The 24,391-nt window shown below is 30.9% G+C and overlaps 3 protein-coding genes, 1 long non-coding RNA gene and 1 other non-coding gene across 5 annotated transcripts; 3 read left to right on the plus strand and 2 right to left on the minus strand.

Annotated features, from left to right (window-relative positions):
* Positions 1 to 5,224: 5,224 nt before the first annotated feature.
* Positions 5,225 to 6,232, minus strand: LOC126669466 (uncharacterized). Its single transcript, XR_007638498.1, has 2 exons — positions 5,838 to 6,232; positions 5,225 to 5,475 (listed from the first exon to the last, which is right to left on the minus strand). It is a non-coding gene; the product is annotated as an uncharacterized LOC126669466 (long non-coding RNA).
* Positions 6,233 to 12,111: 5,879 nt separating this feature from the next.
* On the plus strand, positions 12,112 to 15,268 carry LOC126669465 (vesicle-associated protein 4-1-like). Its single transcript, XM_050362937.2, has 7 exons — positions 12,112 to 12,574; positions 12,710 to 12,780; positions 13,436 to 13,517; positions 13,628 to 13,746; positions 14,518 to 14,595; positions 14,684 to 14,803; positions 14,896 to 15,268. The coding sequence occupies exons 1-7, from the start codon at positions 12,265 to 12,267 to the stop codon at positions 14,953 to 14,955; spliced, it is 840 nt and encodes a 279-aa protein (XP_050218894.1). The 5' UTR covers positions 12,112 to 12,264; the 3' UTR covers positions 14,956 to 15,268.
* An 888-nt stretch (positions 15,269 to 16,156) lies between these two features.
* On the plus strand, positions 16,157 to 16,229 carry TRNAE-CUC (transfer RNA glutamic acid (anticodon CUC)). Its single transcript has one exon. It is a non-coding gene; the product is annotated as a tRNA-Glu (tRNA).
* A 1,955-nt stretch (positions 16,230 to 18,184) lies between these two features.
* Positions 18,185 to 19,266, plus strand: LOC126668174 (uncharacterized). The gene is made up of 2 exons (XM_050361386.2): positions 18,185 to 18,239; positions 18,554 to 19,266. Exons 1-2 carry the CDS (start codon positions 18,185 to 18,187, stop codon positions 19,183 to 19,185), a joined length of 687 nt encoding a protein of 228 aa, XP_050217343.1. The 3' UTR covers positions 19,186 to 19,266.
* A 2,784-nt stretch (positions 19,267 to 22,050) lies between these two features.
* On the minus strand, positions 22,051 to 24,092 carry LOC126666714 (uncharacterized). Its single transcript, XM_050359566.2, has 2 exons — positions 23,309 to 24,092; positions 22,051 to 22,574 (listed from the first exon to the last, which is right to left on the minus strand). The coding sequence occupies exons 1-2, from the start codon at positions 23,762 to 23,764 to the stop codon at positions 22,215 to 22,217; spliced, it is 816 nt and encodes a 271-aa protein (XP_050215523.1). The 5' UTR covers positions 23,765 to 24,092; the 3' UTR covers positions 22,051 to 22,214.
* Positions 24,093 to 24,391: the final 299 nt, after the last annotated feature.

Below are 24,391 nucleotides of genomic sequence, written 5' to 3' on the forward strand. Positions count from 1 at the left end.
ACTGAACTACCTTAATTTAATTTTTAATAAAATTTGATATTATTCTTTACAATCTTAACTGATATTTTATATAGAGAGAATTTTAAAATTTAGTGTAATATTAAGTGAAATGTATTGGACAGTCTATAAAACCAAAAATCAACCTGATGTGGACCGGATATGAACCTATATCGACTGAATTATCTTAATTCAATTTTTAATAAATTTTTTTTTTACAATCTCCAGGGCTCCTTCTTGGCAATCATTTTAATTTCAATTGTTTGTTTCACAAATTGGATAATTTTTTTCTTATCAAAATAAATAAAAATATACTATTTAGTAATCGTAAACTTGAAATCAATATTAAACAACTTGAATTTCAACAACATTGCTGCAACCAATTCTACTACTCTTTTCCTTTTGATCTCAGCACCAATTTGTTCAATAATTTAATGCGCCCTTTAGGTGTACATGGAACAAACAAAAGATTCACAAGCTTTTTTCTTGCTATGTACATAAGTAGCAGAATCTTTCCTAAGAATAACAGCCAAACAACACCAATTTCATCCTTCATCCAACTAAGACATTAATCAACTTCATGTCTCCTACAAAATAATAATCAACTTCTGTACTATTGAAGCACACACCTAAAAAAGGTCAAATCAACTTCTCTACTACTAAAACCAAGTCTACAACAGTCGACCGCGAAAATGCCCATTGAAACATCTAATTTCAGCTCCGGCCATCATCTGTCTGATAGAATTAAACTCTACATTGTAGGTAAAATACTTTAAAACAACTATTTCAACTCTTCAATTAGGTGGTCCAGACTCTTTATTAGCCACTCTTTCCAAATAAGCCACTTCAGACTCTATCTTCAACTACTGTGACCCAAAAACTTTTTTCGTCCTCCTTTCTTTTTTTCCATTGGCCGCCTTCCTTCTACCAGTACCAGGTTACTATTGCTGCTCCTCCAAATAAGAATTTAGATAGCTGACATCCAAAAAAAAGGAAAGAAAATCGTTTGAACTTTAATTATAGAGATCATCAATCCTTAAGGAGTTTAAACAAAAACAATTACAAAAGTCCCAGAATACATCACCTTAAATCAGCAACGCATCTCAATTCAAAACAAACCCCACAGATCTGTCCTCTTTAGAACAATGCTTCGCTCAGTCCTATTGTCGCCATTCCGTAACTCGCACTATTTAAGCTGCCGTAGCTGCATCCTCCGCCGACGGCGCGTCTCGTGGGTCGGATGGTGCGCAGTGGACAGATCGCCATTCAGAGAGTGATGATGACGGTGGTGGTGGTTGTCCGGTTGTTGTGGGAGAGTGTGAGGTGGCCGGTGTAAGTAGCAGGAATATAATTGAGCTCTGTGTAATTTTGTGATGAAAAGGGCAAATGTGTCCTATTTATTTCATTTATTAGTTTATTTTGGGTTATGAGGGATTTGTAGAAAGTTTTCTATTTTTTTGGGAGATTACTGTCAAAACAAAAATTGTGAGGTAAAAACATAACAGCATAACATTTTTGAGGAATTTGTGTAAAAAAACCCTTTAAAATTCATGGATTATGAAATTGATGGATTTACAAATTTTATCATCTGGATAGGATCTAAAATCGATAGATTTAGGAATTATTTTGAAATAATAAACTATTCTAACAATTCATCGATCCATGGATTTTATAAAAATATTCTCATCTTTTTCTGCCTCGGGTTCTCGTCCCTTTGATTTGTTACTACAGCTTGAAGTGGGACGTGTAATTAGCAACTTAGAGTACAATTTTCCTAATGACTAAAACTGTGTGCTTAAGCAGAATCCTAAGCAGAGTCACTTCACATCAGATGCTTACACTAAACATAAAATAAAATAAATATTCAAATTAGTTTAAAAAGTACAAAAATAACCATAAAGAAAAAAAAACATTAAATAATTAATCACCCCTTGAAATTTAAGAAAACCAGCACCATAAATCTGGGAGCTAATCACTAATCAAACAAACAGGCCATAGTTTTCCTTTAATTTAATTTAATTTATACATTATTTAATCATATTTGACTTCACTTATAAATATATGGCATAGGTTTAAATGGACCGACAAACACACAACAACTCTCATCAAAGTTAATCAACAACAGCATTTAGAGTCACATTGATATATCTATCTTATTCTTCTTTTATTATTTGGTAGGGTTTTTCATTTCAATACAACAAATTTGAAAATATTATTAGTCATCAGATGCAAAATAAATTATTTTGAATTTCAATTAATTCAGTATCAAATCGGATTCTTTAGTTATTATTCATCAGATACAAAATAAAGAAGAGTAGTTATGGATATTGATAGAAGAGAATGGAAGTTAGAGATGGCATTCAAGTCCATGCAATTGAAGAGAAGAGACTCTGCATCATCATCATCAGTATCACCACCTAAGAATGGCGGAGCATCATCGTCTACTGTTATTAATGATCATCAGTTCACGGTAATAAACGATGGAGAAGATGATGACAAGGATGAGATGATGTTGCATTTTATATTCTGGGGTCCTAATTGATTTTTGGAAAGTTTATACATAAATCCGGTACATGAAAAATTCATGAATTTATCCAATAAAATGTAAAGAAATGAGAATAAAGAGAAAATAATGAGAAAAAACAGAAAATTGTATTAGATTTTCTAACACTTCATTGGATAGGTGCATGGAAAATTCATGGACCGCGATTAGATAAAAATCTCTCTTGATTTTTAGGTTTTGTAATTTAGAAAAGAGTCATGGGCTCTATTATATCATATTAGGATTATTAGATTGGGCTAAGTACACAAATCCCTTTAAAAGATCAATTGTTTTCATTTATACCTCACATAATAAAAATATGCAGAAATCTCTCAAAAAAAAATATAAGTTTACATAAATATCCCAAAATTCAATATAAGCTGATTTAGTATTAAGATAGGACAATTATAACCCCTTCTTCTCCAATTTACCAAAGAAAAGAAATTAAAGGAAATTATCGTTCTTATCCTTGCCGCCACAGCGGACGTTGCCGACGTTGCTCCCGTGTCCACCGTTGTCGTTAACTTTCTGATGTCGGCCATTGATGATGCTACTTCAGCCGATGTTGTTAAACCGTTGCTTCAAATCTGTTCTTTTTTTCAAATCTGAAAAAAAAACAGTGATATCACCGGCGATGATGGGTATGGTTGATTTTAATTTAACTGTTGTTAATTAATTCATTAGTATCCCCATCTTCTGGGTTGTTTGTTTCATAATTTAGTTTTGTAAAGGAGAAGATGTAGGAAAATTCCTTCGTGTGGTTCAGTATCAACTTGCTCATAAGTCTAGAGAAAATAAGAACAAGGTCTCTGAAGAATTTACTTTATGTAAAGGAAGATCTCATCATCTCTCATGTGAGCTGATGTATTTTTGAGATAATTATAAATTCAAATTATTAAAATAGTTGAAATATTCGCTCTATTGGCCACAATCTAAATATTTCCATTTCATCTTTATTCTTCATGGTTTTAAATTACAGCAACACAACTTTTATGAGCTTATTGTCAAGCCACAGTATATTTTCACCATCATATGAGTTTAAGGATAAAGAGAATATTATGATAATTGATGTGGAGTAATTCTTCAAAAAATTTAATGGTATTTAACTGAAAATCTATCCGAAATAAACATGAAATTCATCTGATATAAACTGTCCCAAATAAAATTAAATTTAAAATTTGTAGTGCTTATGTTTTATGATTTTGTATTTAATTATACATTTGAAACATTATAGTAAGAATCTTTTTTTTTAATATGTATAAACCAAAAATTAAATTTAAGTATAGTTGTTATAAATTGAAAATTAACCCGATGTTTAATGGGATTGATTAATTTTGTTGTTAGTTCAATTAATAGTTGATTAAGTATTTTGATGTTTTCTATCATTTGTTATGTAAATTGTTATATTTTCTTACTTCAATTTGATATTTAGAGATATTAGGTTGATTTTACGTTGAACTTAAAATTGTCCAATATGCAATTCTTTTCAAAATATAAACTGCACAATTCAAGTCGAAACTGATTCATGTCCTCACTTTTGTATCAGTGAAAAAGAATTGACATTTGATAAATTTTTAGTTGACATTCAGTTAATATTTGATTGACTTTCGGTTAACATTTAGTTGATTTTTAAAATTTTATTAAATTATATATATAAAAAAGTTTCAACAAATCAAAGAGAATTCGTTAATATAGTAAAGATTGGCACTTGTCAACCTTAAGGTTGGAAAAATGGTAATAATAATTTTGAAATGTTTCGCATAAGGGAAATAAAAAGTAAGTCTATTATAACTTAAAGTGAATTATATAGTTGATTTTTAGTTGACATTCAGTTGATCTTTGATTGACTGTCGGTTAAATTTAGTTGTTCTTTAAAATTTTGTCAAATAACAAAAAAAAATCGACAAATTAAAGAGAATTTGTTAATATAGTAAAGATTGACACTTCTCAAACTTAAGGTTGAGAAAATGGTAATTATAATTTTAAAATATTTCGCATTAAAAAGTAAAAAAATAAGTCTATTATAATCTAAAGTGAATTATATAGTTGATTTTCAGTTGATATTTAGTTGACTTTCGATTGACATTTAGTTGATCTTTAAAATTTTGTCAAATTAAAAAAAGAAAATTCAACAAATTAAAGAGAATTTGTTAATATAGTAAAGATTGACACTTGTCAACCTTAAGGTTGGAAAAATGGTGATAATTATTTTGAAATATTTCGCATAAGAGAAATGAAAAGTAAGTCTATTATAACTTAAAGTGAATTATATAGACTTTCAGTTGACATTCCGTTGATTTTTGTTTGACTTTCGGTTGACATTTAATTAATCTTTAAAAAATTTTCAAACTACAAATAAAGTGTTTCAACAAATTAAAGAGAACTCGTTAATATAGTCAAAATCGACATGTGCCATTATAATTTTGAAATGTTTCACGTAAGAGAGATAAAAAAATAAGTCTATTATAATTTAAAGTGAATTATATAGTTGATTTTCAGTGGACATTCAGTTGATCTTTGGTTGACTTTCGGTTGACATTAAGTTGATCTTTAAAATTTTAGCAAATTAAAAAAAGAGTTTCAACAAATTAAAGAGAACTCGGTAATATAGTCAAAATTGACACTTGTCAACATTAAAGTTAGGAAAATGGTATAATAATTTTGAACTGTTTTGCGTAAGAAAAATAAAAAGTCAATTGGTTGATATTTGGTTGACATTTGATTACATGAATACTAGCAATTACATATTTAAATTTAACAAAACAAAACACAAAATTAACATCCTATGAATGGTTCTTCTTAACATCCTAACATTTCTGTAATTTAACAAAACAAATATAAAATTCATCAGTCCACTTTTCTCATATAAGTTTTTGTCTTCGAAACAGTCATGGATTACTTAGTTGGGCAACCAAGTTCTCAGTTTTCATGCTTACCTGACCCAAAATCATGAGAAAAATACTCAAATGTTAGAAAGAAAGAAAAATCAACACTTATTATATGTCAGCAACAACATGAAGCATGATAGGACTTTCTTAAGCATGAAACAAAATTGTGCATCAAATCTTAGCAGCTAATTAAAATAACCTCATATAATATATTTTAGCTAATGTAAAAAAATAAATACTATTTTTATGAATTTTGATATCATCAGATGCATGTATCAAAATATCAAGAGTAAGATGATTATGTTATGGAAAATCCTTACACATGTCACCATTTTAGACAAATTAATTATGAAACAATAATTGAAATTGAATTGAAAAAATTTAAAATTAGAAATTGGATCATAGAAAACCTTCCTAATGGAGGTCGTCGGAGCATAAGCGGGCTGCCGTTCTTTAAAAACTGAAAACTCTAACACAATTCCGCCACTCTTCCTCTGTTCGTCCTTTAAGAACTGAATCCGGTCATTAAATCGGTCGGATGAAGGCGGTGGTTTAAAGAGGATGGTGAAGATGGAGAAAGAAAATTTGACAGAGAATGTGATTCATCTAGTATTGATGGTGGTGACTGGTGGTGATTGATTCTTAAATCAAATTGTTGTTGGTAGGATTTAGGAAAGGTAGATGCAGATGCGGCTGAGTAAATAGTGAAGGCTGAAGGGTAAAAGGGGATTGAATATATAATGAGTTATAAATGCAAAGTTTAAAATCAAATTGAGAGATTTCTGCATATTTTATTTTGTTGAGTCACTAATGTATACTTTTATAGAAGTTGAGATATAGAGTGTAATTTCCTCAAGATTTTAGTGTTGGGAGTGATTCATGGGAAGTTTACATATTTATTTAAAAAAATATTTATATATTTATTTAAAAATATATTTATATATTTTATTTTATGCTAATCTCTTAAAAAAACCTCCACCTTTTAGTACTTTTTCGTGTATACTCTAACGTTGTAAAATCCCCAAATTTACCTAAATTTACACCTTTCGTTTTCAATTCCACTCTTAAACATTAAATTGATTTTTTTTCACTTGAAAAAAATATCCAAATCAGTATTTAATATTTAAGCATGTATACTAAATAGGATTTAATGTTATATTTAAATAAAAAAAAATATTATTTTTACAAATTAAAAAAGTTTAATAATAAATATTACTCCCTCCGTCCCAATAGAGTTGTCCACTTCGAAAAAAAATTTTGTCCCAAAAATCTTGTCCACTTTAAAAAGTAACTAACTCTTACACTCAATTTTCCTATATTATCCTTATTTAAAATCCACTAATAAGTAAATTGAATATAAATTGCTAGTGAACCTTATATTAAATAGAGTTATGACAAGAAATGTAAGGAAAATTTTACAAAACCCATAAATAATAATTGTTTTTCTTAAACTGTGTGATAAAGGCAAAGTGGACAACTCTATTGGGACGGAGGGAGTATTATTTTGTACAAATTCAAATCCGATTTTATTCGACCTCGCTACTTTATTTGATATTATAATTAATTTAAATATTTTTTTTTAATATATCATTTAAAAATATAAATTTGATTAACTAAATAATTAATAAAAATTCTCCATTCGCGTATTCAGACCCACCACCGGTAGGCCGCCAGTCGTCCTCTGCGTCTTCCTCTCATGGAAGCCGGAGGATGTAATTGAAAGCAAAATGTGTGGATTTTAATAATTGAAGGTGGAATTGAAAACGAAAGGTGCGGACTTGGATAAAATTGGTGATTTTGCAACGTGAGGGTGCAAACAAAAAAGGGCTAAAAGGTGGAGGTTTTTTTAGGGGATTAGCCTTTATTTTAATATGGAAAAGTTAAACAAATTAACTCATGTTTTTCCTAAGGGTTAATTCCATATTAAATCACCATCTTTACACGTTTTTTCAATTTAATCATGTCCTTTAAAAAGTGTCAAATAAAATCACCACCTTTCATTTTTTTGCAAATCTATCATTGATGAGTAAAATTTGATGTATTTTTCCTCACAAAATACATTCCTCTTACTCTTTTCTTATTGATTCCGGTTGTCGAGTTAATAAAGATACACTGAATTTTCACATTCGTGATAGATTTGCAAAAAAATGAAAGGTGCTGATTTTATTTGACACTTTTTAAAGGATGTGATTAATATGAAAAAACGTGTAAAGGTGGTGATTTTATATGGAATTAACCCTTTTCCTAATTTTATATTTTTGCTCTTGAAATTTAAAAATTTATGATTTTACACCGTTATCATTATCGGTATTATAAACAGTATCATATCGATATCTGATGGATATCGAATTGTACCATAGCTGTAGTGGAACCGCGTCGCACGAGATGCACCCTCCAAAAGAGTATCAGTTCTCCCCCAAAAGACAAGAGCCCAACAATATCAGTAGCCGAATTCATGAGATTCGCCGTATCCAAAGATTAAAAGAAGAATCATCTGAACTCCTAGGATAAGCCGGAATCCTCGAAGACTCGGAGAAAGCACGTCGCCTGAGGGATTCACCCAAGAACCGAATCTACAAAATATCTTTCCTATTTGGATACAACCTCTGACTTAGGAAGATAAGTTTATTCAGGAAGATATTCCTGAATAAGACTTTCTCTTGAATAAGGAATCTATTTCCTATTCAATTCAAACCCTATTAAATAGAAATCACTTTCCTATTTGAAGTCTATTATGTATTTTCTCAACTACTATATAAAGAGGTTGAGGTATGCCTAAAAACACAATTACATTCATATACTCAAAACGCTGCTCAAGTCTAAACTGACTTAAGCATCGGAGAGTTAATCGGACCACAACCGTTCGGTTAGCTTTTACCCTATTTTGTAGGTTACAAATCGGATCATAAGACAGGCTCCATCAGTATCATAATTTTTATGTAAAATTATTTTACGTAATTTATCATACTATTATCATAATCTTTTTTCATAACAGTATTATCATAACATTATTAAATTATACTTTATCATAACAGTACCATAAATATTGTCATAACATTATCTTATGATGTATGTTATTATAACCTTTTAGCATACCTTATCATAATCTTATCATATTATTATCATAAACATTATTCATACTATTATCATAACCTTTTATCATGCCTTATCGTAATCTTATCGTACTATAATCATAAACATTATTCATACAATTATCATAACCTTCTATCTATTATCATAACTGTAGCATACTATTATCATAATTTCATATATTTATTATTGAAGACAGCTATTTTCCGAATAGATAAAAAATGATAGGGGACTGAAGCGTCCAATGATAATTACTAGAGAAATTCGTCCAAGAGACGAGCTAACAATTAGCATGTCTGAATTCAAGCGGGCTAGATCAGTGCGCAGTTGCAAACTTTAAGGATTGAAACGTAATTAGCCGCAGATAGCCTATAAAAATCCAAAAGAGATTGTGATCTAAGTCTAATAAATTAGACTAATTCAATATCTTAAAAGTTTATGGGCCAATTTGCAAGTTTGACAAGATAAATTGACCATATCCAAACCTTTAGGGTCTTAAAAACATTTTTTTAACACTTTCGGACACTAAAACAGCCTTTCAACCCCTTTTTTATGTCATATGCTGATGAATACAAATTAAATTAATTAATTATCTAAGATAGAGTTTTAAACTTATCACTTCACACTTTCACACTTTTAACTCTATAATCCATAACCCTAATCTGATCACTATAAATAGACCATTGACTCAGCCTAGTAGGAGGTGGCACCAGTACATATCAAAACACATAAACCTTAATTTTTACACTGCCCTGGCCGAACCACCATCTTCACACACACTATTGATGTTTCACCAATCAAACAAGCTAATACGCTTCAATCAATCAAGCATACACTTTTGCACACCGATCCCAAGCTGAACTATACATCCGGACTGTTAGAATACGACTCAATGACTCAAAACAATATTTTTGAGGACTCAATATCATCTCTTATCATCTTTTCTTGCATATATATCATATTTGTTGTATTATATGAATTATGATGCATATTTAGCTTATTTTTCAATATTTTTGCCATAATTGCTATGTTTTTAGTCTTTCAGTATAATTTCATGAAATTGACTTAGAAACATATTTATAGGATGTTTCCTCGAATTTTAATCATTATATGTTAAATTTGTTCAAATCTGATGTTGAAATGCATGTTTAGCCATAAATTGCCAAGTTTGCCATATTCATAGTTTTTTTTGCCATACTTGCCATGAAATCAACCTAAAAACATGTCTTTAGGATGTTTAAATCACTTTTAAACATTATATTTTCAATCGCAAAATGTTTCAGCATGTTTTTTTCTACGTTTTTGTGTTGTTTTTTGCAGAAAAACCGAACCAAACGCCGAACTCCCGCGAACCGGATTTTGGTGGCCTCGCCACCACTTTATAGTGGCATCTCCCCCACTTTAAAGTGATGCAATCAATCTTCTTAGTATCGGCACCAATCTAGTTGACAACGTCATTCCTCAACTCAGACTCAAAAAATTTAACCGGAATCGAGCACATCCATAGAACTGGCGCCATCACTATTATGCTAGACAAACTGGCGACGGTTCTAGAACAAAATGAATCACAAAATTCACATAAAATTACTTTTAATATTAAGATTATTTATTATTATTATTTATTATTATTATTAGGGTTAATTGCAAATTAATACACGAACTATACCCTAATTTGCAATTACAACACGATCTTTAAAACTTGGCAAATTGGTACATCAACTTTCATTTCTTGGCAAATTGGTACACCGAACTGGAAAAACACTAACGTGGACATTCTCATATACAGCCACGTGTTGTTGTATGATTGGTCGGTGTACTAATTTGCCAAAAAAATGAAAGTTGGTGTATTAAATTGCCAAGTTTCAAAGTTCGTGTTGTAATTGCAAATTAGGGTAAAGTTCGTGTATTAATTTGCGATTAACCCTTATTATTATCAAGCATATAAATTTAAGTTAGTTGACGAAAATTAGTTATATTAAAAACATTTTAATTATTTATCTAATTATCTTATAAAATAAAAGTAAATTAATAATTTAAATATTTAAAATAAAAATAAGCCTTTTCTGAAAATATAATAATAATAATAATAATAAGCCTATCAATCAGTTGACAAATGGATCAGTAAATGTAAACCTTGATAACCATTGATAGTAGATTTGTTTTACATTATAGTAGTGTTAGTATTAAAGAAGTAGTATAAAAAGAAGGGAATGTCATTATTATTAACTTAATCAATACCCAACTTCCCAACTAACCTGCACCAACAAACCTAGCCGACAACTGTAAATGCTTCCACCTAATTATTATCTCTCTTAATTACCAATTCATTAGTTAACCAACGCAAATTAAACCTCTCCATTACCCCACTTCTATTCGATGACTGCCCTTAATTACCTAGTTTTCACACGTACCACTAGGGTGTGCACTGAACCGAACAGACAAAACAAAAACTCAACCGGACCAAATTATGAAAATTTTAAAAAATTTGAATTATCAAATTATACTTAAGTTTATAAATATAGTTTTGTTTGCATATTTGAAAGTTTAAATATATTGTATTACAATTTAATTTAAATTTAAAATTAAATGTAATGCTTTTAATTTTTATTTTATTTTATAATTGGAGAGGAGTAAGTTTTTGCGAAAAGAATTTAATATTTAATATCATATCTGGAATTTTAAAAGGATGCTTATATTTCAGTTAATCCTATTCAAACAAACTAGTAAATATTTATACTTTAATTTGATTTAACTTTTTTTTTAAATTAATAAATTATGGAGTAGTATTATTTTTATCCCACAAAAATATATGAAGTTGTTATTTTGACGTCATAAAATATAAATAAATTTATTAATTTAATTTCAATAGTTAAGTTGAAATATTAAATTAATTCTTCATTAACTTCAACTTTTTATAAGATGTTCGTCCCTTAGAAATAAATAAAGTTTGTTATGAATAAAATATTAAATAAATAAATTAAATACTCTATCCATCTTATATAAGATAGATAAATTTCTATTTTAAGCGTCTTAAAAGTATAGGCGAATGTGTTATTTTATTTTCAACGGTTAAATTTAAGTATCAGTATGATTGTTTTTATTTAAATAGCCAATATTTTGGAATGTTCAAAATATACATTTGTCTATTTTTATAAGATGAAGGCCGTATTACATTTTTTAGTTGTCATTAATAATCAACTGTTTAATAAAACAATTAATATAACCTCAATTTTTTTAAAATATACTATTATTAATATTTTTAAAACATACAATTAATAATATTAAATATCTAAATATGATGGTATAAACGTTGGATAGCAAATTGCCGAGGTAGTGAGTACAATATTGCTCTCCTACACCTGTTATAAAAATATCTTAATCCATTAAGTTAGTTTTTTTTAAAAGAAAAATAGTTAATATAATTATTATTATATTGATTTTTTTAATAATTTTAATGCCAGCCAAGCCAAATTACCCTATGCACACCCATGAGTACAGCCACGTCATCGCACGGACTTAAAAACAAAAACAAAAACTAAAAAATGTTTTTCATAATAATCCCATTTGAAATCCGAGACTTGTCAAGTTTAAATAACTCGTGAGAGAGAAGACAAAACCAAAACTAATCCCACGCTTTCCACCACCTCTTTCATAACACCAATCCAACAAATTATACTTTAACGATCTTTAGAGAGAGAATATTTCAATAATCTAGTGAGAGAAACCAGATAGTTCCGGCCACCGGCGATGGCGGTGACTACTGACCGGAGAAAGACCAAAAAGAAGAGAGCTGTGTTCAGCTTATGTCCGTTTTGGCAAACCGGAAGTAATAATACGACGTCGTCTTCTGCTTCTTCTACACAGAACTTAAGCCAAGCTTATTATAGTAACAATAACGGTAACGGTGTTAATAGTGGGAGTTACCGACACGGTGAGGTGAATGGAAATGATAATAAGAAGAAGGATAGTTCGAAAACGGTGTCGTTAATTGCTAGATCTCTACTACCGGCTCGGCGGAGACTTCGTCTTGATCCTTCTAATAATCTTTACTTCCCTTGTAAGTATGCGCCGTCGTTTTAGTTTTCTTTATCGGAATAGTAGTAATTTTATTATTTTATTAAGCATTGACTTTTGTTTGTTTAGGTCAACTTTTATTTTTTTACTGTTGTAACGTTTATTATTATATTTATAGATGAGGCAGGGAAGCAAGTGCAGAGTGCAATAAGATTAAAAAATACTAGCAAGTCACATGTTGCCTTCAAGGTATATTTTTTTTACTTTAGTCTATAAATGTGTACCATATTTGCATATGATTGTGCTTTAATTTAATTTTTTAGTTAATGAGTGTCTATTATACGCAACGGTTGTTCCACGTCATTATTATTAAATATTTTAACGATGCAAACGTCTCATTCATTTGTTGCTTGTTGCTGTGATAATTATTCTTACTGTAAGTAGAGGCTAGAAAGATTTAAGTTCTTTTTTTTAAAATGATTGTACTTCGTCACATTGGAATTATTATGACTGTTGTATATCTGCACATATAATGTAAGTAAATAATAGTAGTTGGTTAATCAATTAGTTAACAAATAATGCTTTTTTGTTATTTTTCTTTTGTTTACTCTATTTGTATGTTTGGTACTCCTATTTTGACATTGGAACATGGATTTTTGATTTTAGAGCATAATGTGGTGTTATGATGATTAATGAGATTTTAACATTGGGAGGGCCAAATTACAATATGTATAGTATGGAGGGAATTTTTAAAAATAAAGGGGCCAAATTTTAAAATATAAAAAGTTCTGCTACTAATTTTAATTTTTTTTAGAAGTTGGAGTGGCCATGGCCATCCCATGGTTTTTGATGTTAGGGTGAATTTATTTATTACTTCTAATGGGTTTGTGTTCCATTGATTTAGTTCCAAACAACTGCACCAAAAAGTTGCTTCATGCGGCCTCCAGGCGGCATTCTGGCTCCAGGAGAAATCCTCATTGCGACTGGTAAAGTAACTGCCATTATAACATGACAGCTTTAAATTGTTGGCTTGAGTTTTTGTACATTTGTTATGTGAATGTTATGAGATTCTTATTTTTATGTTTGAATTGGGCAGTGTTTAAATTTGTGGAACTTCCGGAAAACAATGAAAAAGTAATAGATCAGAAGAGCAAGGTTAAGTTTAAGATCATGAGTTTGAAGGTGAATGGAGGGACAGAATATGTACCTGAGTTGGTAAGTCCTTTGTTATTTTATCTAAAAGGTTTAAAACTTGTGGAAGTTGATACAATTCTTCTATTAATTTAGGAGTATGTCCATTCTCTATGAAATTTTCATATATCAACTTACCTAGTTAAATTGCATTTATACTACAAAATTTGCATATCATTAAATAGGACGTTATATGAATGGAAATGCATGTGACTTACTCCATCATTTTATAGATCTATTTGCTCCATCATTTTCTTGCTATTTGATTTGTGAGATGTTCATTTACATTTTGGTTGACTTGCCGAACAATACTTTTTTTGTTTGTAAAGACAGCTATATGTGAACTGTTACTTACACAATAATTTAGTTATACCAGAAACTGACAAGTTCCCTAGTTTACAATATTCCATTGGTATACTGTGGGACCTCCTTATCTTACCTTTATGTGTTGCTATGTTTGTTTCTTATGCAAAAGAAGAATATGAAACTACAATTCCTAGCTGCTGCCATAGAGTTTTTCTAATAAGTATAGAGTATTGGACTTATTCCTTGCAACTTAAGCTTTATGGATAAGGGGGGGGGGGGATTAATATGCATGCTATTCGAGGTCTTTTATTTTTTAAATTTTCTATAGGTTCTGGATTCTACTGGTTGCACAATGCACCCTTTCTTTTGTATAAGATCCTTCATCATTAGCCTATTTCTCGGTTGAGTTAGGTTGCATGAAATGGGGTTTTCTGCACTTTTACAAGCAACCTGATATGACATTTCTTTTCGGACATGAATCACTTGCAGTTTGATGAACAAAAGGATCAAGTAACAGTTGAGAGAATAATGCGGGTGGTGTTTTTGGATGTAGAACATCCTAGTCCTGTAAGTAAAAACATATGTTAATCTCACTAATTTTGTAAATTTGAATAAAATCTCATCCAGTAACAAACAACTGTGGTATCTTTTGAAGGCATTGGAGAAACTGAAGCGTCAGTTAGCTGAAGCTGAAGCTGCTGATGAAGCACGTAAGAAGCCTCCACCCGACTCCGGGCCTCGTGTCGTTGGGGAAGGTCTTGTAATAGATGAATGGGTATGTATATTATTTGATTTCACATGAATGCTCAAGCTTCTAATTCCGATATCTGGTCTGATTGTACCCTGTTTTGTTCATATATTCTTCAGAAAGAGCGGAGAGAAAAATACTTGGCTCGACAAAAGGTTGAAGCAGTCGACTCTGCATGAGTTGGGATTAATTGCCTTGTAATTGCATCGGATAGATTAGTGTGTTAGACTAGATAGACCCTTAAGTTGAATGCAATGGAGGTCGATGCAGAGATTGCTACGAGGGGGCTTGGAAGGAGGAACTACGTCTCTTATTTGTGGGATGGAACAATTTGCAATGTCAGAGTACAGATTTGAGCTTTTACCTTGTCTTGCAAGGGAAATAAGTAAATATTGTCAGCTTTTGTTTGTATATTCTTTTAGGAACCTGGCACTCATGTTTGAGCATTTGGAAGTTATAGTTGATCATATTATAGTACATCTTTTACATTTATTCTGATCAACCTGTAATATATCCTTCCCTTGCGTGATACCTATTCTCATTCCTGTATATTTTTTGAGATCAGCTATTGTTTTAAGAGTGATCGATTGGGCAAAAAGCTTTTCTGTTTCGGCAATTCTTTTGCGAACAGCATCCTGTAGCTATTATGGCTTTTCTTTCTTCAGTTAGCTCTTTGTCGTGTAGTAATGGTGCAGTTGAGTCGAGTTGAAGTTCTATTAAATTCGAGTTTTAATTCATATTCAACTCCAAAGGATAAATGCAAATATATTGTTCTTTTAAATCATTGGGGAGGATGATTTTTTTTTAATTTATGAGAGGAATTGAATTTACGACCATAATGTCAGATATATGGTTAATGAAACTTGTAGAGTTAGAATTCAGGCCTACAATTTTATAATGTTTGATAGCTGCCAAGTGTTATGTATGCTTTAATAAGAACCACAAAAGGAAGGAGATCTAAAAACTATACCCTTGTATGATTACACATGCATTGTGTATCTAATTAGCCCCCCCAATGATGTATTGTATTGATGCTTTCCAAAAGCTATGTGTTGGCAGCAAATGTAGGTAAGATCATGAACCACATGAAAAGGGATAAAATCCCCACTTCTTTCCACCATATCAATTCCTTTCGCTTTCCATCTTGTTGCTTTCATAAATTAATCATTATCAAATTTATTCTTCATTAAGTTTCCTCCCTTCTATTGGTAAGAAAAAAAATGAAAAGAATTGTTTGTTAATCTTAAACTTTTCTTAGTGATTGTTGAGGTTGGTCTTTTTCAGATTTAACGAACAGTTTGATCTGGATCGATGAGAGATGAAAATCAGAAACCAAACCTGTTTGTAAAAAGTGTTTTACTCATAATCAACTAACATGAATCCGTTGTAGTCTAGTTGGTCAGGATATTCGGCTCTCACCCGAAAGACCCGGGTTCAAGTCCCGGCAACGGAATTTCTTTTTCTGCTTCTTTTATTGTGCGAAGTGTGGACCTTCCCTTCATTTTTGCAAAAAATATTGAACCAAACATAATGAGGAAGACCCACAAATTAATTGTACAAATTTAAAGAGTAAATGACAAAACTATTCAAAAAAAGGAAGAAAATAACAAAAATGCTAAGTTTGCTGAAATATTACATCAACACCTAAAAGAATTAAAACTTTACATTTAATACCTTTCCAATGAGTATGCAACACATGGCACACTCAAAACAAATGAAAAAAAGTCAAAAACGTGTCAAAATTGGTCAAAACGCGTCAGAAACGTGTCAGATCTGCGTCTGACGCGCGCTCAGACATGTGTTTGACGCGCGTGTCAAAAAAATGCATCAGCCACAAGTTAAACATTCAAACATGTATCATTTATGTATCTGTTATGTATCCGCAATGTATCAGAAATATTTTTTTTATCATTTTTCCTTATTTTTAAAACAATTATAAATATATAAATACACACACACACATATATATTATTTATATTTATTATTTATATGCCTCTAAGGTATATGTATAATATATTTTAAATTAAAAGATACAATTTATTATATATTCTAAAAATACATAAATTATGTTATAAAAAAAGTATCTATAAAAAATGTGTCTTCCTATTACATGTTCGATGCTTGCATTGTTCTTTTGTTAATTACTATTTTAAATTTTGAAATAAATAATTCATTTATTTAAATTCATTTGAGCTGTATTTGAGTTATATATTTAACGCATTGAATATATAATTTACGGGTAGTTGAAATGTATCAATAACATATATTAAAATAAAAATATGCCACATGCTCTCCAAATTGAATAAAATATTAATCAATGGTATGTATTAAGGATATCTTTATCATGTTTTAATTGTATATGAAAGATGTATCTAACATATACATCTAAAAAACATATATATAAATATTCTGTGAGCTGTTTGTAATATGTATTGTTGATGTATCCGAGATGTTTTAATTGTATAAGAAAGATGTATCTAAAAATATATTTAAAAGACATATTAAGGATGTATATATCATGTATAAATTATATATCAACGATGTGTCTGTTTAATACATTTTAAAAATATATCTATCATATATATAAATTATTTATCAGAGATATATCAAATATGTATATAAAATATATATGTAATGTATGTAATAATTTTTTTGATAAGTCTTTGAAATGTATAAATGTTAGTAATAAAACTTAAAAAAGACAATAAGAAAAAAGTTCCGAACAACGAATATGTATCAAATATGTATTGCAAATGTATTGGATATGTAATTGAGGTGTATCGTATATGTATCGTAGATGTATCAAATATGTTTTTTAAATATCTTTTGTATGTATAAAATATTCATCGGTTGATTCAATTAAATCGATAAAATCAAAAATAACAAATAAAAAATTAAAAATTTAATTTATTTCAATTAATTAAACTTCAATTTACTACATCTAGTTCACTTTTCATCCAAGATTTTTTTTAAAAAAAGATTAACTCATGTATGCGTCGATTAACTATTTTTCTTAAATAATAAATTTATAATTATCTAATATATCAGAGATGTGTCGAAAATGTATTAGAGATGTATTAAAAATGTATCAACAATGTATTCGTTATATAAAATTTGACAATATTTTATTTAAATAATACATCTTAATATATATTAAAAAATACATCTTAAATACGTAAAAAATACATAACGAATATAATTTTAATAATACATCTATTTTACTATGAATCAATTTTTTTTTACAACACATTAAAGGAATCATTCAAGGATAGTGTACACATACTTCTCCATAAGTGACTAAAAACCAAAAAAAAAAAGACAAATCTATGAAACTGTAAGAAGTTTGAAACATTCAAAGTGTAAAATATTTTGAGGTACAAGCTTGTCCATGCACAGAGCATCTTAGCCATGCCAAGTTGGAAAATTGTGTTGATGGGAGCTGTTGAAGGTTGCAGAATTATTGGTATTTCTGTTCCACATCATCTCCACCACCTTAATTAGCTTAATTAAGAGCAGTCATTTAAGAAACAATAAATTAAGCTTAAAAGAAAATTATGCTGAAACTAAAATGGGCTTTTATAATTAACCAATTTCAGTTATAAACAAATTCAAAGCACAAATTCAACCAAGATAGCATGAGAGAATGTTGAACTTTCATATTTTTTGTGCTGAAAAAATTGAGTACCCAGATAAAAGAATGCAACTTTTTATAAAAACAAGCAGACCCAGAAGTAGAATAAGAAGCTTAAAGAGAAATTAAGTAGAAAAATAGTAAAGAGAAACAATGCTCCGTCTTGAGCGCTCCGTCTACGCCCAGGCGTTTGGGTGATTTTTCTCTCAGTGGTCCTTCCAGCCCCTCCAGAATCGCTGACTTTTATCGTATTTTTGACGAGTTTGAAGATAGTAACAGCGGCAGATTTGCTTTTAATTTGGAGGAAAGACCTGGTACGCATAGATCTCCGTCGCCGAAAGGGAATGAATTCGCTTTTGATTTCAGGTCTGAGTTAGGAGAAGCTTCTCTTTCTGCTGAAGATCTTTTCGACGGAGATAAAATCAAGCCGCTGATGCCTCCTCCAATACTACAGTACGAAGACAAGAGTCCTCTTTTGTCGCCAAGATCGCCGCTAGCTCAATGGAAAAAGATGTTTCATGAGGCTTTCTCGCCGAGGAAGAAGAAAGATTATTCAGATCCATTTGCTACAGCTGCTGAAAATACTCGAAATCAAAGAGGTATAGATAGAAGTCCGGCGAGTTTAATATCTAGTGCGAGCCGCCGGCGAGCTGCGAGATCGTTGTCTCCGTATAGAGTATCTGAATATCCATGGAAAGAAGAGGAAATAAAGTCACAAGACAACGCCAAAGAACACTCTACCACTGCTCAGAATTTGAAATTGGTGTGGAGAGGGTGAGATTGAAAAGATGGAAAAAGTAGGTTGATTGTAATTGGAACGACACATGTAAGGTAGAGATGCTTCTCGTACAACATGTAATATAATCCCGTTTTTAGTATTTTAATGTAAACAAAAAGTTAGCACAATTGAAATATTTTGACAGCCTTAGCAATTTTGTAATAAAAGCCCGCTATCAGCCCATATGTGTAATTTTCTCAAATTTAAAAGCTTGAAAAGGGGACAACACAGCATGGAACTGAAGATTCTTCTATAACATAAGAATTTATTCCTACATCCCACTCGATAAGAAATGTAATGAACAAAGGATCGATTCACCCTCTCAATTTGGCACGAAATATTAAAAAAGTCATTTTGGACGTTTTTGAATCAAGCAGACCCGCAACTTGCATTTCTACGTTAAAAGGCCCCTCCCCCACTCTCAAGTAAGTAAGTGTGTTACACTCTCTGAAAAAATGAAGAAAGTTTGAAAAAATCCCTAGAACGGTGAGAACAACCTGTTCTCATGTCCGGGCGGCGTTGAGGGATTCCTGCGGTAGCAAGGATTCTCGGCGGCGGCAAGGATTAGATTAGGTTTAGGTGTTAAATTGGAATAATTAAGTTTAATTAGTGTTAATTATAATTTTGATTGTATTTAATTAGAATTAATTTTTGGATTTAACAATCTCACTCTCTTTTTAGGGTGTTTTTATGTCAGTGGTGCCGATTTGAGCTAAAAACGCAAGTTACAAGTTTATTTGACCCAAAAACATCCAAAATGACTCATTTGATATTTCGTGTCAAATTGAAGGGGTCAATTGATCCTTTGTTCGAAATGTTACCTTCAAGAGAATCTTAGACCACACTTTTGGAGTTTCTCCCTGTGTTTCAAAATCGAATTTTTATGGGTAATTTTTACAGATGGTTTTCGAACTTTACTCCTTTTTTTTTACTGTTTATAAAGTTTAAATTCAAGTACTTAAAATTTATATTTTAACTGTCCCTGCCATTGATTATTTTTGACACCGCCAAAATTTTACTGAAGTGAGATTTGCCTTGATAGTTTATGTCATTATAGTTAGTAAATTACTAATTACTTGTTGAATATCAAGACACATACCACATTAGAAGTGGTTACAATTCATAAATCGGCGGTTTCGGTTCGTACCCGCCGGATCGCGGTTCATGAAAAAATGGAACCGATCCGGAACCGTCTAAGTGACAGTTCTGGACCGGTTCGGAACCGACCGGTTCCGAATTAGTAGACGGTTCAAGAAAAAAATTGAAATTACTAACTAAAAAGTATGATTCAAAAATAAAATAACACACAGATATTATTGTAAGAAATAATGAAATAAAACATATTTAATAAATATTATGTGAACTAAAATGTTAATTGAAATAAATTTTAATTAAAAAACATAAAATAATATTTTATGTATAATAAATATAATATATGTAATAATAAATACATTATATATATATATATATATATATATATATATATATATATATATATATATACAGATTAAATAACTTTAATCGACGGGTTCGACTCTTATACCGCTGGTGCAAGTGAAGGTGCCGCCACTCGAACCGACAGCGGCGCCACTCAAACAGGCAGCGGTGCCACCCAACTCAGGAACCGAATCAGTTCAGGATTGGCCCGAAAATAAAACGATCAAAACGCCCAATTAAAACTTTGAAAATCAATATATTCAAAACATGTGCATAAAAAAGATAAAAACATTTTAAAACATGTTTCTAGAATGAAAATCATGAAAATAATGACAATATGACAACTTCATGGTAAGAACGATAAAAACCACTAATATACATTCTAATAAACAAGGTTTTTGAAGCACAACATCCCAAATCAAACAAGCAAATTCACAATTCATGAATACGCGCTCCTGAGTCTCAATAATGTTACAAGCATAATAGACCAAGTTATCAATCAGAATAATATGTTTAGATAGGGACTATACCATGTAATGTCATATGTAAAAAGAACTTAATTCTATGTATATCAATTATGAAAAAGAAATATATATATAGGCTTAATTATTGGGGTTTTTGATATTTGTGCCTCTTTCGGAAATAATTCCGAAAGAGTGCCTGGATGTGGGGTTCCGCATTCCTAAAATGCGGAACACCGCTATTTTGGGTCAAAATTAGTGGTGTTCCGCATTCTAGAAATGCGGAACATGTTGGTTCAGGCACTCTTTTGAAATTAATTCCAAAAGAGACACAACAATAGAAATTTGGGTGCCTATGAGACACCCAAATATCAAAAATCCCAATTATTGATAATACTTTACCTTCTGTTTTTTTTTTGTTTATGGCCCAAATTTTTTAAATCGTTAATTTTATTAAATTTTTCAATTTTGAATTTCAGCTGTAGCCATTTATTTTAATAAAAATGAAAGAAAATCAAAATTAACTAAATCAAAGTGAATACATCATAGAAAATAGAGGCGTAATTGATCCATTTTTTTAATCATATATCTAGCTATGACAATGAAATAAATATAATGCACTTAACCAATGAACTAAATCAAAGCGAATAAGCCATAAAATAGAGGGTTTACCAGGTTTCCGAACTATTGCATTTCTTTGTATTTTATTGATCAAATTTTGATTCGTTTCAAAAATTTTAACAACCATATTTTGAGTTTTCATAACGATAACTGCCGTTTTCAAAAGATCAAATTTCTTGTAGTGTTAATTATCATTTTTTTAATTTTATTATTAAACTTATTGCTATTTCAATGAGAGATTATCAGACAAAAGATGCATTCGTGACAGCCGAAAAACGATTGCTACATCACAAAATCTGGCTTCCACAAAAAAATAAACACATCAAGAAAAATAAAATTCACTACATAGTCTCAATTCTTCTTGTGATCAAATAAATTACCAAAAATTCAGAAACACCCACATATAGAGGAAAAAAAAGAAAAAAATTTGAATCTAACACAAACCTGTACACAAAAACCCTAAATTAAGAAAAAAGTGCATAATTGAATGTAATTTTTTTTTTCATATCATCATATGGTATCTGGCAACTGAAAACTCTGAGAACCAAAAATTTGATGAGAATTATCTTGAACAAACACAGCAATCCCACACTTGGTGCTATTGAAACCTTGCCAAAGAGGAAAAGTAAGAGTTCCTGAGATAGTTTTCTTGGGAGAAATATCTTTGACAGTGATGAGCTTTTGTAGGTTTCGAACAACGTAGTCACTAGACAGAACACGATTTTTGTTTTCGCCTTTAGGGCAGTCGGTTACCAATCCGTTCTCGTACAGAGCTACCATTATGTTAGCACCATTGCTGTCTACTTTACTTCTTAATGCTCCTGTTAAACTCACTTGTAATGATTCTGGTGTTGGCTTTTGGAAGGTTGCCTGTTGGGGTAAAATGGCAATGGTGGTTAACAACTATAGGAATATGATTTGATTGGAAAATTAGATCTAGCTTTAATTATATACTTATATAAATGCTCTAATTTTGTATGATTTATAATTGTTTGTGTAGGAAGTTCAATAGATTATGAGCATGCCTATGAGCTTTACCTCAAATGAAGTATGCGCTGAATAGGAATCTTTCAAAGTCTTGAAATCGAGTCTTTCCAAAATTTATTATTTTTTTTCCTTTTAAAAAGAATTAAAAAATTTTACTCTCATCAATCAATAGTGAATCGAGTTGAAAATCTATTAATTTTAGATGACTCCCTTATTGCTTGAGCTAAACCATTTTATTTTCTTGCAAAAATTCCAATTCAAATCTCATAACTTCTAAATTCTAGATCACACAAATTTTGTGATATACATATATTAAAAATAATTATGCAACGCAGCGGTTGTATCACATTATTCGTGCAAGAAACCAATGAGGCGTTAGACAAATGTAAATATTTAACGATTTTCTATTGAAAATGTTTATTGGTTTATTATAAGTTGTGTTGAATCGAACTTAAAAAAAAAAGCATGGATAAAGCATGTGAATGACATGGTGACGCATCGATTACATTGAATAATTTTTCTTTAAATGATGATCGGTAATACATATGAAAAATCAAAATCTAATATGCAATGAAGTCTATTTTAAAATAGCAATAAAAACGAAAATAAAAGCTAACCTGAAAAGTGGGAGAAGGAAATTTAGGAGCAGACATGATAGTAGACAAAAGAGCTTCTTCCTCATTAGCCACACACTGAGCTTTACCCTGAACAACAACCTGCGGTGTAAACATCGTATCAAGCTTCAACGCTTCAACATAAGCCTTCTGTCTAACCGTCCATTGACTACTTCCAAACGGGTCTTTCCAACCCATATAATCCCAATAATCCACATGAAAACCCAACACAATCACCGGAGTCTCAAGCGCAAAGTCCCCTCTCCCCAGCCTCGATACCAGCAGCTCCGCCTCCGGCGACGTAGCGCAGCCCTGTGAAGAGAATAACTCCACAAGAATAGCTCCGGCGCGGCGTTGCTCCTCGGCTGATGCATCCACTGTTACGTTGCTTTTACTTGAGGAAGAGGTGGAAGAGGAACTTCGCTTGCCGAAGCAGGAAAAAAGACGCGGCGGCGCCATTGATAACTCTCGCCGGCCGGCCGCCTTGACGAGAAAGATTGAACAATGTGGTGTAACCAACAGAATGAAGGATCAAAAAATAAAGAAGAGAGAGAGCTAAAGGGTTGAAGAAAAGAAACGAAATGGAACAAGAAAAAGTTGATGGTGAAGAGAAAATGAAGGAGTTAATAATAATTTACGAACAAGGTTTGGTTCTATGTTTAGACAATTCTTTGTTTTAGGAAAGGTGGCGGAGTTAGGTCGGGTGACAGTTGCGTCACCGACACGAATTGGTCGGTGACACGTTGTTATTAGTTGTGGGTTGGCTGTCACTCAGTCAGTGAGAGTTGGCATTCTCTGTGAGAAGGTTTCTTTGACAAGTAATGTTACATGTCAAGCAATATACAATTCTGGGGTTGCCACACCTTTTCAATTATTATTTTGGTCAGATTTTATTTCAGCCCTAGCTGAATCTCTAATCCAACTCCCAACCTCTCGATAATTAGGATTATCAAGATAGATTATATGCCATAATAAGTCGATTTGCCAAATACATAAAATTATCAAATCTAAATTGGAAGTTGATGGATTTGTATCGAATACTTATAAACCAATTTATAATACAAAATAAATAAGCCATTCGCGAAT

The sequence above is a fragment of the Mercurialis annua genome, linkage group LG2 (genome assembly GCF_937616625.2).
Source record: "Mercurialis annua linkage group LG2, ddMerAnnu1.2, whole genome shotgun sequence".
NCBI lineage: Eukaryota > Viridiplantae > Streptophyta > Magnoliopsida > Malpighiales > Euphorbiaceae > Mercurialis > Mercurialis annua.

Excerpts from the sequence above, each read along its gene's own strand:
- LOC126669465 (XM_050362937.2), top strand. The coding sequence starts at position 12,265 with ATGGCGGTGACTACTGACCGGAGAAAGACCAAAAAGAAGAGAGCTGTG. Across the intron at positions 14,596-14,683 it reads ATGTAGAACATCCTAGTCCT|GCATTGGAGAAACTGAAGCG; the intron begins GTAAGTAAAAAC and ends TATCTTTTGAAG. Across the intron at positions 14,804-14,895 it reads GTCTTGTAATAGATGAATGG|AAAGAGCGGAGAGAAAAATA; the intron begins GTATGTATATTA and ends TATATTCTTCAG.
- LOC126668174 (XM_050361386.2), top strand. The coding sequence starts at position 18,185 with ATGCCAAGTTGGAAAATTGTGTTGATGGGAGCTGTTGAAGGTTGCAGA. Across the intron at positions 18,240-18,553 it reads TGAAGGTTGCAGAATTATTG|AGAAACAATGCTCCGTCTTG; the intron begins GTATTTCTGTTC and ends AAAATAGTAAAG.
- LOC126666714 (XM_050359566.2), bottom strand. The coding sequence starts at position 23,764 with ATGGCGCCGCCGCGTCTTTTTTCCTGCTTCGGCAAGCGAAGTTCCTCT. Across the intron at positions 22,575-23,308 it reads TTCCTTCTCCCACTTTTCAG|GCAACCTTCCAAAAGCCAAC; the intron begins GTTAGCTTTTAT and ends TTACCCCAACAG.